Here is a 13,254-nt window from a genome sequence, read left to right as displayed (position 1 = left end):
CCCTTCAGGCAGAATCTTATGAGACCTGTGGAGACAAGGCTGGAGATGGGACTGGGAGGGAAATTCGAAAGGTTGCCATCAGGTCAAGCGGGTTGATGCACTCTCACCTCCAGGCAATCTTGCCAGAGGTAGGTGAGCAACGGAAGCGGCTACCCACCCGGCAGCAGCGGGTTGCCAGTTAGTCGCAATTAACTGGCCAGATTGGGGACGCCGCCAGTAAGATCCGGGCCCCACGCTGCAAGCGAAGGCAGTTAGATCATTGGAGGCAGCCTTCCCATGGTAGGGCAGAGTGCCAGTGAGACCTCCTTTATTTATTACGCCCCCGCCCCCACCCCCATCCTGGAGCCGCTTCTGCCAAAGGATTACAACTGCAGCTGTAGGCCATCCTTTGGAGGAGGTCCCCCTCCACAATGATGGCCTGACAGCTGCAACCAAAAATATTTTTAATAATTTCATACATCTTCCAAGGGCATCTCCATCTTGAGGCACCCTTGCGTTCTCCTGCCTGCCTCAGCATTGTCTGCCTGTCCCGGTGGAGTTTTCTGCAGGACATCACTGTAGGCCCTTCCATTGGGCCAGCCGGGTGCCTGTTTTGATTGCCATCCTTAATTGGACAGTGCTCCCAGAGGCAGCTCTTTATTGGCCACCACCGGTAAGATTGCACGGCGGGCGGCCAGGAATCTCCAGTGCGGTCAGATCTGCTTTCAGTCCCGAACTTAGAAAATCTTCAAAAATGGTAAGATTCCGCCCTTCTTCTCCTCAAGATGTCCCAAAGCACTTTACAGCCAATGAAGTTTAGTCACCTGTGTGGAGCATAAACATTGGCATGGACCAGTTGGGCTGAATGGCCTGTTTATGTGCTGTTCATTCTAAATAATTCTACACAATGTAGAGAAATGCAGCAGCAAATTGGCACTTAACAAGGTCCCATAAACAGCAATAAGATAAATGACTAGATAATCTGTTTTTTCATGTTACTTAGAGGAAATTGGGAGAATTCCCCTGTTTTTCTTCAAATAATGCCATGGGATCTTTCATGTCCATCTGAGAGGATAGATGTGACCTCAGTTTAATGTCTTATCTGAAAGGTGGTATCTTTGACAGTGCAGCACTCTTCAAGTGTCACCCTAGAATATGTATTCAAGTCACTGGAGTTGGTCCTTGATTCCACAACCTTCTGACTCAGTGGTAAGAGTGCTGCCACTGAGCCACAGTTGAGTAAGTAGTAGGGTAGTTCTTCCTTCCAGAAGAGAATCTTTTCTATTCCTATATACATTCTACTGTTAAAATGCAACAGAAACACTTATTAAGATATAAAGTTTATAATATCTAGAGCATTTTTTAAATATGTATATATATATATAGTCATTATATTTTAATGTATTTTTTATTTTATCTTTATCTTTGCTGTTTTTAATAGGGTTACCTATGCCCAAATGAGTTCATAGCTACACAAGGTCCATTACCAGGAACAGTGGCAGATTTTTGGCGAATGATTTGGGAGACCAGAACTCAATCCATAGTTATGTTGACACACTGTTTTGAAAAGGGCAGAGTAAGTCACTGTTAGAAGATGATATACTGTGGAATTGACCTTATCTATATGCTATTATCTGAATAGATTGGTTAACTTAACTGGCCACACTTATCAGAATGACCTACATACACAATTATTTCAGGACAATGTATATCCATTTATGAGTAAAATTAACATTATAATTTAGTGCAGTACAACATTAGAATTAATGATTAATTGCGTGAATTATTCACTTATCTGAATTTACACAGGCGTGATCCCAGCAGTAATGCCAGGATCACATTTATCAGTGCCCTCCAGCACTAACCCGCCATAGTCTGCTGAATTAGTGGGGGAGATGCATCTTGTTTGCATGGGCCTAGCAGGCACTTGTTCCATTACAGGTGCATCACAGGTGCCTGTCAGCCCCAAGCTACTAGAAACTCTGACACTGCTTCCAACCAGGTGGGTTCCCTGTCTCTTTCCTACCTCCAAGAAACAATCTCTGGACCCTCTTTGAAAGGAGGGTCTGTATGCTGCCACTTTATTGAGCCTACCAGAGAGGTTCTTAGACTGTCATATTTAAACATTAATATTTATTTCATAACAACTATATACACTCCACACCAGCCTGTGTGTCTCCTTCAAAAGCCATGTTCTATCTGTTTTAGAGTCTCCCCCACATGATCTCTTACATCATCATGGTGGGCGGTAATATTTACACTCTCTCAAGAATAACCTTTTCACACCCTTATACTACAGAGGCCAATACTAAAAATAGGTTTAAAAGTTTTCTTCAGAGAGCCAGGATGCTTTTCTAGCCTGGTTCCCCACCTGGCTGCCTATTTGCCATCTTCTGAAGGCCAATATGCTTCATCTCACTAGGTACGTTGGCTTCTAACCATATGCTGGGTCCTACAGAGGCTAGGAAATTGGCATCTCTCTGCTTGGGGAATCCCTGACCACATGCAGCTCCCTTTGCATTACTGGCCTTTTAAGGGTAGACAGAGACTGTGCTTCTCAGAACATCAAACAGAAGCTCCCAGTTTAGGCCGGGACCCAGAATTATCTTGAGAGTGCACCAGAAATGTTGAGCAATTTCGGCGTCAAGGTGTTTCCCAAACTGTTCAGTTGGGTAGCATCTCACGGTATATGATACATAAATGTTACTTCATGGACATATTTAAAATTTCACAACAGTATGTGATTGCAAGATTTATTTTAATTTAGATAAGATGTCATCAGTATTGGCCTGAGGACAACAAACCAGTAACTGTGTTTGGAGATATTGTGATCACTAAACTAGCAGAAGACATTCAGGCAGATTGGACTATCCGAGAACTAAAAATTGAAAAGGTACGCAGCTGCTGTCATACTGAACTCACTTGCAATAGATATGAAAGTATATTAGAGGAATTTTTGATAGTAAGATCATGTAGTAAAACAGTATCACTTTATCTGACTTTACCAAAATAGGCTAAAACTAAGGCTTGATCACTTACAGTTCACTGTAAGTGAGTCTCATTAGAATCTGTGCATAATATTCAGATAGACATAAATATAAAATCATCAGGACTTAAGAGACTAAGGAGCACCTCAAATGATCAAGCTCAGTTTGTCAAACGGATGAATACTGCAGACAATCCATCAACATTTTATTTTAGGCTGCATTTACGTTACTTTGCCGTTCAGAGATTATAACTGTTCAGTGCAAATCGTAGCTGGTAAGACCGGAGTCATATAATCGATGACACCTCACAGGAAAGAGCTGTGAGCATGTTGAACAATGATGTCAGCAATATTTGACCATCAGGCATTATAGCTACGTGTGGTCCGGTCCTCACCCAACGTTCATACTCGTATTTTCAGCTTGCGTTGTTGGGCAGTGATTACAATCGGGAACCCTAGTCAATTTTTGCCTCCCAGAAATGCTTGTGGCCAGTGGTAGCACTTCTATTGGCACCAAAGTTGAGATCAGCGATCAGATACATACAAACTCATTTGAGGTAGCTAATTTATTTTAGCTTGCATTTTATACTTAGCAAGATAAAGGATGTTATTACTGGGAAAGAATTCTTTGTCATTTCAGGGACACGGAGTAAAGCTCACTCTACTCTACCTTGCTCCAAATTCCATATTTTCTTTATTTTTTCCAACTTAATTTAAAAATTCTTTAGACGTCCTTAATATACATAATATACTGTTGTTGAATGTAATTTAAGGTCTTAACGTTCTACCTCCTTTTAATTCAACATTCATCCAAGCAGTATGGCGATTATATGATGGTAACGCATTTCAACTTTACATCTTGGCCTGAAAATGGTGTCCCTGAGACCAGTACAACTTTGATTCATTTTGTAAAGCTAATTCGAGCAAACAGAGCCAGTGATAACACCCCTATTGTTGTGCATTGCAGGTAGGAAGTTGCTGAACAGATCTATTATTTTTATAATACATAATGGTGTTGTTGTAGGATCTATAATTAAAAGAAATTTTCCCCTGTCCCACTATGGTTGAAATATATTGTCATTATAAAGAGTGATGCCTTGTGTGTATCTCGCTGCAAATTATGTAACATTGCTGAAGTGTTTTATTCCAATAATGTAAATGATTAGTGAAATTAGAAGACAGTGCTGATAGAATATTGCAACAGTGAGGCAGCAATAACCCTCACCACAGATTGTTCCCTCATTTGCCTCCATGATCCTTTCCAATTTTATCACAGAAGAGAATTCTAGCCATGCTATAGTTCATAATTCAAGGAAAGTTTTGAAAAATTAATTGTTTTTTTCTCAGTTCTCTTAGTTTAACTATCTTAATTGAATACAAAACTAAGTTGCACAAATTAATCTATAATTCTGCAAGTAATACAAATTGGAATCAAATGCAGATAATGATTAAAACTAGTAAAATGCAAACTATAGTCATATTTAGAAAATCATTAAGGACCCAAAACAACATGTAAAAGAATCTCTATAGTAAGATTTCACTGTAATTTCCATTTGCAATTATAGTATTAAGTCTGAAATATCATTATGTTATTGGACAAACAGCTGGCACTAAAATTACTGTCATTAGTGGGAAGAGTATTGTATGTAGCTGAACAAGATTTGTTTTTCTCCTTTTCCATGCAGTGCTGGAGTAGGAAGGACAGGTGTCTTCATTGCACTCGATCACCTTATACAGCATGTGAACCACCATGACTTTGTGGACATATTTGGATTTGTGGCAGAGTTACGAAGTGAACGAATGTGCATGGTTCAGAACTTGGTAAAAAAGTGGATAATTTCTATTAAGGCAAACAGACTCTGTACTCAGTAATGTGTACCAGATTATCTTTGTTCCCTTTTCACCTTGATTTTAGTGACAAATTTGAAGCCTCAGCATGATTTTCATACTTTATTTTTAGGTGATTACTGTCATTGCCTGTAACCTCTTCATGCAGGGGTGTCCAACCGTTTAGTATGAGGGGCCACATTGCAATTTTTGTCCTACACGGGGGGGCCAGTGAGCAAATTTCAGAAAGATAAGGGCATTAGAAATAGGACATACTGGGTAAAAAAAATTACAAACCACTTTTTTCCAACAATTCCTTCCTTCATCACCATGCATCAGGAGCAGAAACACACTGCCGCTCAGTGCGGTCCCGAACTCTGAATCACGCATCTTCTCCCTCTGCCAGCATCGTCCCCGTCTCTGCATGCTCACCCATCATCTCTGCGTGCTCACTCCTCACACTGCATCTGCATGCTCACCCTCCCCACCACTGTCTCTGCATGCTCACCAAACCCCCCCACTGCCTCTGCATGCTCACCCTCCCCACCACTACCTCTGCATGCTCACACTCCCCCCACTGTCTCTGCATGCTCAACACCCCCAACGGGCTCAGCGTGCTCATCCACCCCATTGTCTCTGTGTGCTCACATCCTCCCACTGTCTCTGCGTTCTCAACACCCCGGTTGTGTTTGCGTGCTTACCTCCCCCCGCCCCCGCTATCTCTGCGTGCTCACCCCCCCACCACTGTCTCTGCGTGCTCAACCACCCACCTCCCACTGTCTCTGTGTGCTCACCCCCACCGTCTCTGTGTGTTCACCCCCCCCCCCCCACCGTATCTGCATGCTCAGCCAGCCCCACCTCACTGTCTCTACATGCTCACTCGCCCCCCCCCCCACTGTATCTGCGTGCTCAGCCACCCGCCTCCCACTGTCTCTGTGTGCTCACTTCCCCGTCTCTGCGTGTTCACCCCCCCCCCCCACCGTATCTGCATGCTCAGTCAGCCCCACCTCACTGTCTCTACATGCTCACTCCCCCCCCACTGTCTCTACGTGCTCAGCCATCCACCTCCCACTGTCTCTGCGTGCTCAGCCACCCACCTCCCACTGTCTCTGCGTGCTCACTTCCCCCGTCTCTGCATGCTCACCCCCCCCACCCCGTCCTTGCGTGCTCAGCCATCCACCCCCCATCTCTGTGTGCTCACCAGCCCCCTCCCCCTTCTCTGCATGCTCACCATCCCCCTGTCTCTGCCTCACACCTCCCTATCTCTGTAATCTCCTCCAGCCCCACAACCCACCAAGATATCTGCGCTAATTCTGGTCTCTTGAGCATCCCTGATTTTAGTGGCTCCACCATTTGTGACCACGCCTTCAGTTGCCTAGGCCCTAAGCGATGGAATTCCCTCACTACACTTCTCTGCCTCACTATCTCCCTTTCCTCCTCACCCCTTTAAATAACTGCAGGAGCACAGGAAATTTTACTTTCTATATCGAGCAGTTCATATTTTAGGGTCATATATAAAAGTATTCATGATTATTTTTTCTTCAAGTTGTCTTATTTATGCTTATTTTCGACAACACCGTATAGATTGATATACACTAAGGAAATCCACTTAAAGTTTATCCACTATCAGAGTAGTTAGAGTTTATGGATTTGGGGGAGCTTTATCACAAAATCGCTTTTTTTCACTCTTCTCCAGTGGAAGTCAGTGAGACTCCAAAACACACACCTTTTCAAAATTCAGGATCAAAAAGGAATTTGAGACAAAATGGCTACTTTATAGCTTGTACTATCCTGTATAATTCCTCAGTATAATTCAGCCTTATTTGAAAAATTAAGAGTGATGTCACCCAGCTGCTGACTGATTCTAACCCTGTCATCAACTGTCTTTCAAACACAAGGGTGCCTATTGGTCTTTAATCCTGATGGCACTGTAATGCTGCCACAGTTAGGAGACAATATATTTTCAGACATTATTACCTCTGCATTATGTATTGAAGAATTATGAAGTCAAGAAATCTTCTGTCCAAATACTTTTTGCTGAAATTAATATGGTTAATACAACTCTAATAACTTGTTTGAGAGTTCATGTGGAGCCAATATGTGGATATTAATTTGGTTAATACAAATTAAGTTATGCTTTAATCATAAATGATTAAACTTCCCAATTTCAGTTTAATTATAATTACAGGTTTTTAATATTAAAAAGTTTTAACATTTAATTGAATACAGGCTCAATACATGTTCTTACATCAGTGTGCTTTGGACCTATTGAATAACAAAGGAGCCAGTCGATCACTGTGGTTTGTAAATTATGCCGCTTTGCAAAAAATGGACTCTTTGGACACAATGGAAGGTAATAAGAAAATTTAATCTATCATAGAAACAGCTCTTTTTGTAATATTTCTAAAGCTAAAATATTGTTGTTGCTACTGGGATCCAAGAATACATTGAAACATATCCTGAAAATTACTATGATCAATCAGTGTTATATGAAAACTTGGCACATTCATAGCAAGTTCCCCTGTCCACTGTTTTAACATACGTGTTAAACATTTACCACACAGATTCATGCCTCCATTAGAAAGAGTAATTTGATAAAAATACATAACATTGTAGGTATTTCGATGGCACATTGTAAGCATTCCTATGATAACATCAGAGTAATTTCCCCAACCCACTTCACCCCATAACACTCTTAAATATGACAACCTCAGGTATAATGGATAGTTTCCTCCTCCTCACTCAATAAAAATAAATGTGTGTATAAATATATATATATATATATATAAAGCTCTAACTACAATATGTTCTTTGCATGACTTTCAAAGATAACATGGAACAGGGCTTACTGGGAGCTTAATGTTAGGAAGTGTTCCAGTGGGTAAGCAGGAACTCTGTAGAAGGCTGCTGGGTTCCCAATCATAGAGACAGAGTTCAGATCACAGTCTCTATTGTCAATCAAATAGGCAGAAAATCTAGCAAAATAAGTCCTGCTTACTCTTGGCCAGTCATAATTAAAATTTGCAGCAACAGTGAAGAGGTCTAAAATTCAGACTATTCCACCTTCCCAGCTGAAGAAAAAGGGTGCACTATTTACCACAACACCAGAAGAATAAGGAAAATATAAATAAATAAGCCTTTTCTATTGGAGGTTAGATTTAAAAATAGCATCTGTATATCAACCTTCTGAAAACATTGTGCTCCTCTTATATTTCTGGACTCTTTACTAAATGGAAAATGGCAAATGAAGATCCTACGGCAGCAGAGAGAAAAACTTAATGACTGCTACTTTTAGAATAGTTATTTGAAAAGCTTCCAGCAATAGAGCTACATGAAAATGTTACACAATAGTTATGGTGTTATGTTCTGCACTTACGCACTTGGATACCAGTTTACATTTAGTTTTGTGATAGTCAACTAAAAAATGACTGTCAAGAGTCACAAGTGACACAAGTTCATTTAATGATTACTGAATTGGTCTTAACATGGCAAGAACAGTTCAGGTGGGGGAAGATGGCGGGGGGAGGAGTGTTGTGCTGCAATTCTGTACACAACTAGTTTTACTTACCTAACTACAAGCATAGGAAAGCTGCCCAACCCAGAAGGGTGGGGGCTTAATTTGAATTTCTTTTTAATTTGTTCATGGGAAGGGGGCATCGCTGGCAAGGTCAGCAGTTATTGCCTGTCCCTAATTGACCTTGGGAAGGTGGTGGTAAGCCAGTAGGGATGGGCAATATATGCTGGCCTTGCCAGCGATGCACATATCCCCTGAATGAGTTTTAAAAATTTAATTAGGCCCCCACTCTTCTGGCATGGACCAAATTGCAAAGTTGTGCCTCTATTACATCATTGGAACATGCTTGCCATTTTAATCATGGGCCTGACTACACCTTGCAGGAAAAGGTTGTTGGCAACAAGGATCCAGGCCCAGGTAAGTTCTTTGAAAAAAAAATGTTTAAAGATTCCTTGTAGGTTAGAAGGAAATCAGAAGTGCAAGGTATCTTGGGCCTCCCCTTCCCCAGGCTTTCTCCCCAATCCCTCAATTGTTGACTTGCTGATGGCAGCCCTGTCTATATGTACCTTGCCAGGAGTTATTTCCATGGATCCCCGATGGTGACCTGATCCCCCACAAATGTTGACTCCTCCCAATGATGGTGATATCAGGTTTGTTTTGTGATAGTCAACTAAAAAATGAGTCTGTCATGACTGTCAAGAGTCACAAGTGACACAAGTGCATTTAGTGATTACTGAGTTGGTCTTAACATGGCGCGAACAGTTCAGGTGGGGCAAGATGGTTGTGCTGCAATTCTGTGCACAACTAATTTTACTTCCTAACTACATGCTCCGAGGGGCTGGATGGATTGCTTTGATGCCATAGGTGCGAGTTAAAATTGTTCCCCTAGAGTCTTTTCTTTGCTCTAGCCATAGTCCCAAAGGACCAGAGGAACCTCTCCCATTAGAGAAAGACAGTTGGTGATGTATAGCTTGAGGGTCACCACTCCTCAAGCATGGAGCAAGGTGAGGAGGCAGGCCTCCGTGAAATACCACAGCCAGTATAGGGATTGGACTCATGCTGTTGGTGTCTTTCTGCATCACACTCTAGCCGTCTAGCCAACTGAACTAACCGATCCCTCCCCCAGACTCTAATGTGCAGAGATTTGTCAATGAGTGCGAAATGCACCATCAGCAGTTTAGGAATGAGCGGCCTTTCTACAGGTTTAAAATTGCTACATTGTTAATACTGACTGTTCCGTTAATTTCGTTTAGGTGATGTGGAATTGGAGTGGGAGGAAACAACCATGTAATTCTCAAACACAGCTGAAGAATATTAAGAAGGCTTCATTAAACTCATTTCAGGAAACTAACATGAGAGCTTCTATGAGTAGGGGCCAAACTTAATTTGTAAATAGACTTCTTCAAATTACCAGCATGACAAATTCCTTTATCACCACTATGCTTTTATGAATTGCTTCTTTACACTTTGTGTTTGGTTTGGATGGATAATTAATAATCTCCATATTCTTTACATAATTCTAAGTGCCTATTTTCATCACTTAATATATCTATCACATATTAATGGACTTGATTTTACTATACCGCTTATTTTTCAACTATTCTAACTTCTTGCATTTTTTAATGTAAAGTGAGCCAAATATGATGTAAAATTTAATTTTCCATGGTAATATATTGCTTTTGCTGTGTAAATTTTAGAATGCAGTGTGTATCTGGAAGTGCAAGTTGTGTTCGGTTTTAAAGTAAATACTTGAGTTGTCTATATTATTTCAATTACCAAAGTTTTATTGTGTCTTTTGTATTATCTCCACTTCTGATCCAGTGGTCTCCACTAAAATGTTGGCTTTTGGTGTCTGTAGCTGAACTCAGTACACACTGGCAGAACAGTCTGTGATCCTGAACAGCTGAACACTCACCCCTCTGACACCATAGAGATTAATCTCCTACTGCAATTCAGACAGTAGCTCTTCAGGGACACTCTGCTGTTTACACCAGCTCAAACAGAGCTATCAGGTTGGCCCTTGTTTTTATCTGGATGAAGTTCCATTCTTTAGTTCTAAGTACTCATTACTGTGCTGAACAGTGAAAAGACTCGTGCATTGAGAAACTGATCCATTTTACTTTTCTTTTGCATTGTCAAAAAAACTTATCATCAAGCAACCTAAGTGTAAACTCTGAAAACTGGGCATAAAGTGTATTAACTGGAGTTATTTTATACATATTTATATAATACTTGGAGCAGGTAAGAGCCTTTAACTATATTGTATCTAGAAAAACACAGGATTCTTTCAAATTTGTACAATGGTTCTGAGATTACTTGCTGTGATGCATTTGTCTGAAACTCCTCGCTCCACTATTACAACTGTAGTGTGAACTCATTTGAGATGCGTAAATGAATTTTAGAAGAACAAGCTAAGCATTCATACACTAGTAACCAAGGTGTAATTTCAGGGTTGATACTAGTTGAATACTTAATTTACATTTTTTCACAATCTGTCATTTGTGGGTCCCCAAACACAAACATAACTCCAACAGAAATATTTTTTAAAATGTAGATAACATAAACAAGCCCATGTATTATTTTTTTAATATGATACATCACACGGACCCCGTTAATAAGTACATAGTCACGAAGTGAACCTTAGGTCATAATCCTACTGGTTAAATAAAGGAAAATTATAAATTGCTCAATTGTTCTTGTTCAAATGCTAAATGTTCTGATTTATGGAAATTGAGAATTTGTTCACAGTAAAATGCAAATTGAATTCCCAACTGATTGTGCTGCCCTGTGCCTGATATGGAGCTTTTTAAAATTTTGTTTAAAACACTATGTAATATGTAACTTGCAGAGTCTTAAACTACAAAAATCATTAGTGAAATACAAGTTGCTGTTGTAAAAATGATGTGCAAACAATAATGTTGTGTACTGGACAAAACTTAGCCTGTATTTGGAGCTTTAAACTAAGAAGTATATACTGTCTCCATTTGGTGATGTTTGCCACAAACAGTGTAAGTGCTATAGTTCTCAAAACTTCACAGGGCACAGCCATGTCCTGCAAGATATCCCAGAAAGGCAAAACTTGGGCCAAGGTCAAAAGGACGGTAAAATAACAATAAAATGAAAAGATATCAACCAGGAAAAGTGTTAAAAGTGAATCCCTAAGCTTCAGTCTCTGATCAAATTGCTTTTTTCCCCATCATTTCTTAATAATCCTTCTTTAACAGTGGCATAAGCAATAGTATATACAGTGTATTATACTATAACATAAGGTATCCTAACATTGTAGAATGAATTCTACCTCAACTATTGAGCAGATTGCTGTTAAACTCTTGAAACCAGAAAGGTATCAATTGGAAACTGCTGTACAGTACAATGCTAATTAATGCAGTTACACAGAAATTAGATGTTTGGGTCCTAAAATTCCAGGTCCTGTGATCTGTCACCAGAATTGCAGTTGAGCTGGACTTCTGCCATCCTATGGACCCACTGCTGATCCTGCCAGAAATTGTCAGGCCACTTAAATAGAATATTGCTAGGTGGGGCCATGGTGTGTGCTCTTCCAGGAATCTGTGCACTGTGCCCAGAAGGCTTGGGAAATACAATGCATGGAAGATGGAGGAAATACTTCTGAGGGTGCAGCTTTATGTTTAAAGTTGGAATGCTCTTAAAGCATAACCAGTATTCAGGAAGGTGAAGACATGGCTCTAACAGGAACAACTAAGTGGGGAGCAGCACAATTCTCAGTGTCCCATATAAATATTCTCATTATTGGAATTAGCAGCAAAGGATGGAAAAGTGGGAGAGAGAGAGTGGCAGAAAACATGCCACAACACAGCCAGAACCATTTTAAACAAAGTGGCACAAGTAGTGAATGGTACTTCCCTAACCTCCAGGAACCCTCTCCAATGCTTGATGAAGTTTAATGACTTCACAAGGTAAGTGTGATGGCTACAAGCTGCCACCAGTATATATTTTTAAACAGCAGACACTATTTACCCTGAACTTGATTTCGCAAACCTAAGAGCATCACCCTGAGCATTAAATGGACTGTAGTGACACCTGCATGTGGAAGATTTAAATGAATATAGCATCCTGAAGTTCATGTATGCCAGTTGAAGTTTCACTAACTCTGGGAATTCTGTAAGACAAGTGATGAGAATTCTCAAATAATTATCAAATTAAAAAACTGGACGACAATAACAAGTATTATTTTGTTGTGCAGGAAAAGGTTGCACTCGATTTCTGAGGACAGGCAACAAGAGAAAGTGACAGTGCAACTCCAAGAAACTCACTCAGCTAATGCTGTAGGGAATGGAGACATTGGAGGGTCCACATCCACAGATGGTTTGTGCTGACTAAGTGCTAATGGTCAAAGGTCAGATTTAAGGCTTGTGCTCTGAGGAGACTGTTACATGAACCTAACAAGAAATGTAGATAGCAGGAAACGTATTACTTGGCTCATTATCTCCATGGAAGTCTGAAGCAAGAAAATACTGTGCAAAGATAGAGGGAAAACCGATGTCAAAACCTTCAACATCCTGTAGTGTCAGCAGAAATTTAGCTATCCTGTCAAGAACCTATCTACTATTTACACTTACCAGGGTGATATAGATTCACTACTCAGAAGGAAGCCATTGGATAGTTTGGAGCATGATCTAACTGACAGAAGCTTAGAGGATGTCGATCCCTGCTTTACGATGATCTTGGCAATGCTGCCATGAAAAGATAAATGCTTCCAGACCTTAGAATCATATGAAGGCACTGCCGAGACTCTTCAAAAGTGTGTGACAGTAATGGTAGCTATGTCCAATGTCAGCCTTTGTGACACTATCAGAGAAAACTTTCTTTCAAGGCAGAGCATTCTGGATCATCTACCGCACAACAGAGGCCATCTGAAGCAAAGCTCCATGGATATATTAAGGAATGATCTTCTGAGACTGTAAACCCT

The 13,254-nt window shown here is 40.6% G+C and overlaps 1 protein-coding gene across 8 annotated transcripts in view; it reads left to right on the top strand.

Annotated features, from left to right (window-relative positions):
- The window catches only part of ptprq (protein tyrosine phosphatase receptor type Q), a 297,632-nt gene extending 286,229 nt beyond the window's left edge, over positions 1-11,403 (top strand). For all 8 annotated transcript variants that reach the window (XM_068050461.1, XM_068050464.1, XM_068050466.1 and 5 more), the window contains 6 exons: positions 1,421-1,555; positions 2,747-2,872; positions 3,784-3,932; positions 4,651-4,786; positions 7,022-7,145; positions 9,560-11,403. In XM_068050461.1, coding sequence (XP_067906562.1) covers positions 1,421-1,555; positions 2,747-2,872; positions 3,784-3,932; positions 4,651-4,786; positions 7,022-7,145; positions 9,560-9,597 — 708 coding nt within the window. In that variant the 3' untranslated portion in view covers positions 9,598-11,403. The remainder of the gene's footprint in view (positions 1-1,420; positions 1,556-2,746; positions 2,873-3,783; positions 3,933-4,650; positions 4,787-7,021; positions 7,146-9,559) is intronic.
- Positions 11,404-13,254: the final 1,851 nt, after the last annotated feature.

The sequence above is a fragment of the Heterodontus francisci genome, chromosome 18, assembly GCF_036365525.1.
Source record: "Heterodontus francisci isolate sHetFra1 chromosome 18, sHetFra1.hap1, whole genome shotgun sequence".
Taxonomy (NCBI): Eukaryota; Metazoa; Chordata; class Chondrichthyes; order Heterodontiformes; family Heterodontidae; genus Heterodontus; species Heterodontus francisci.
The sequence above is the reverse complement of the archived record's forward strand: the minus strand, read 5'-3'. Positions and strand labels throughout refer to the sequence as shown.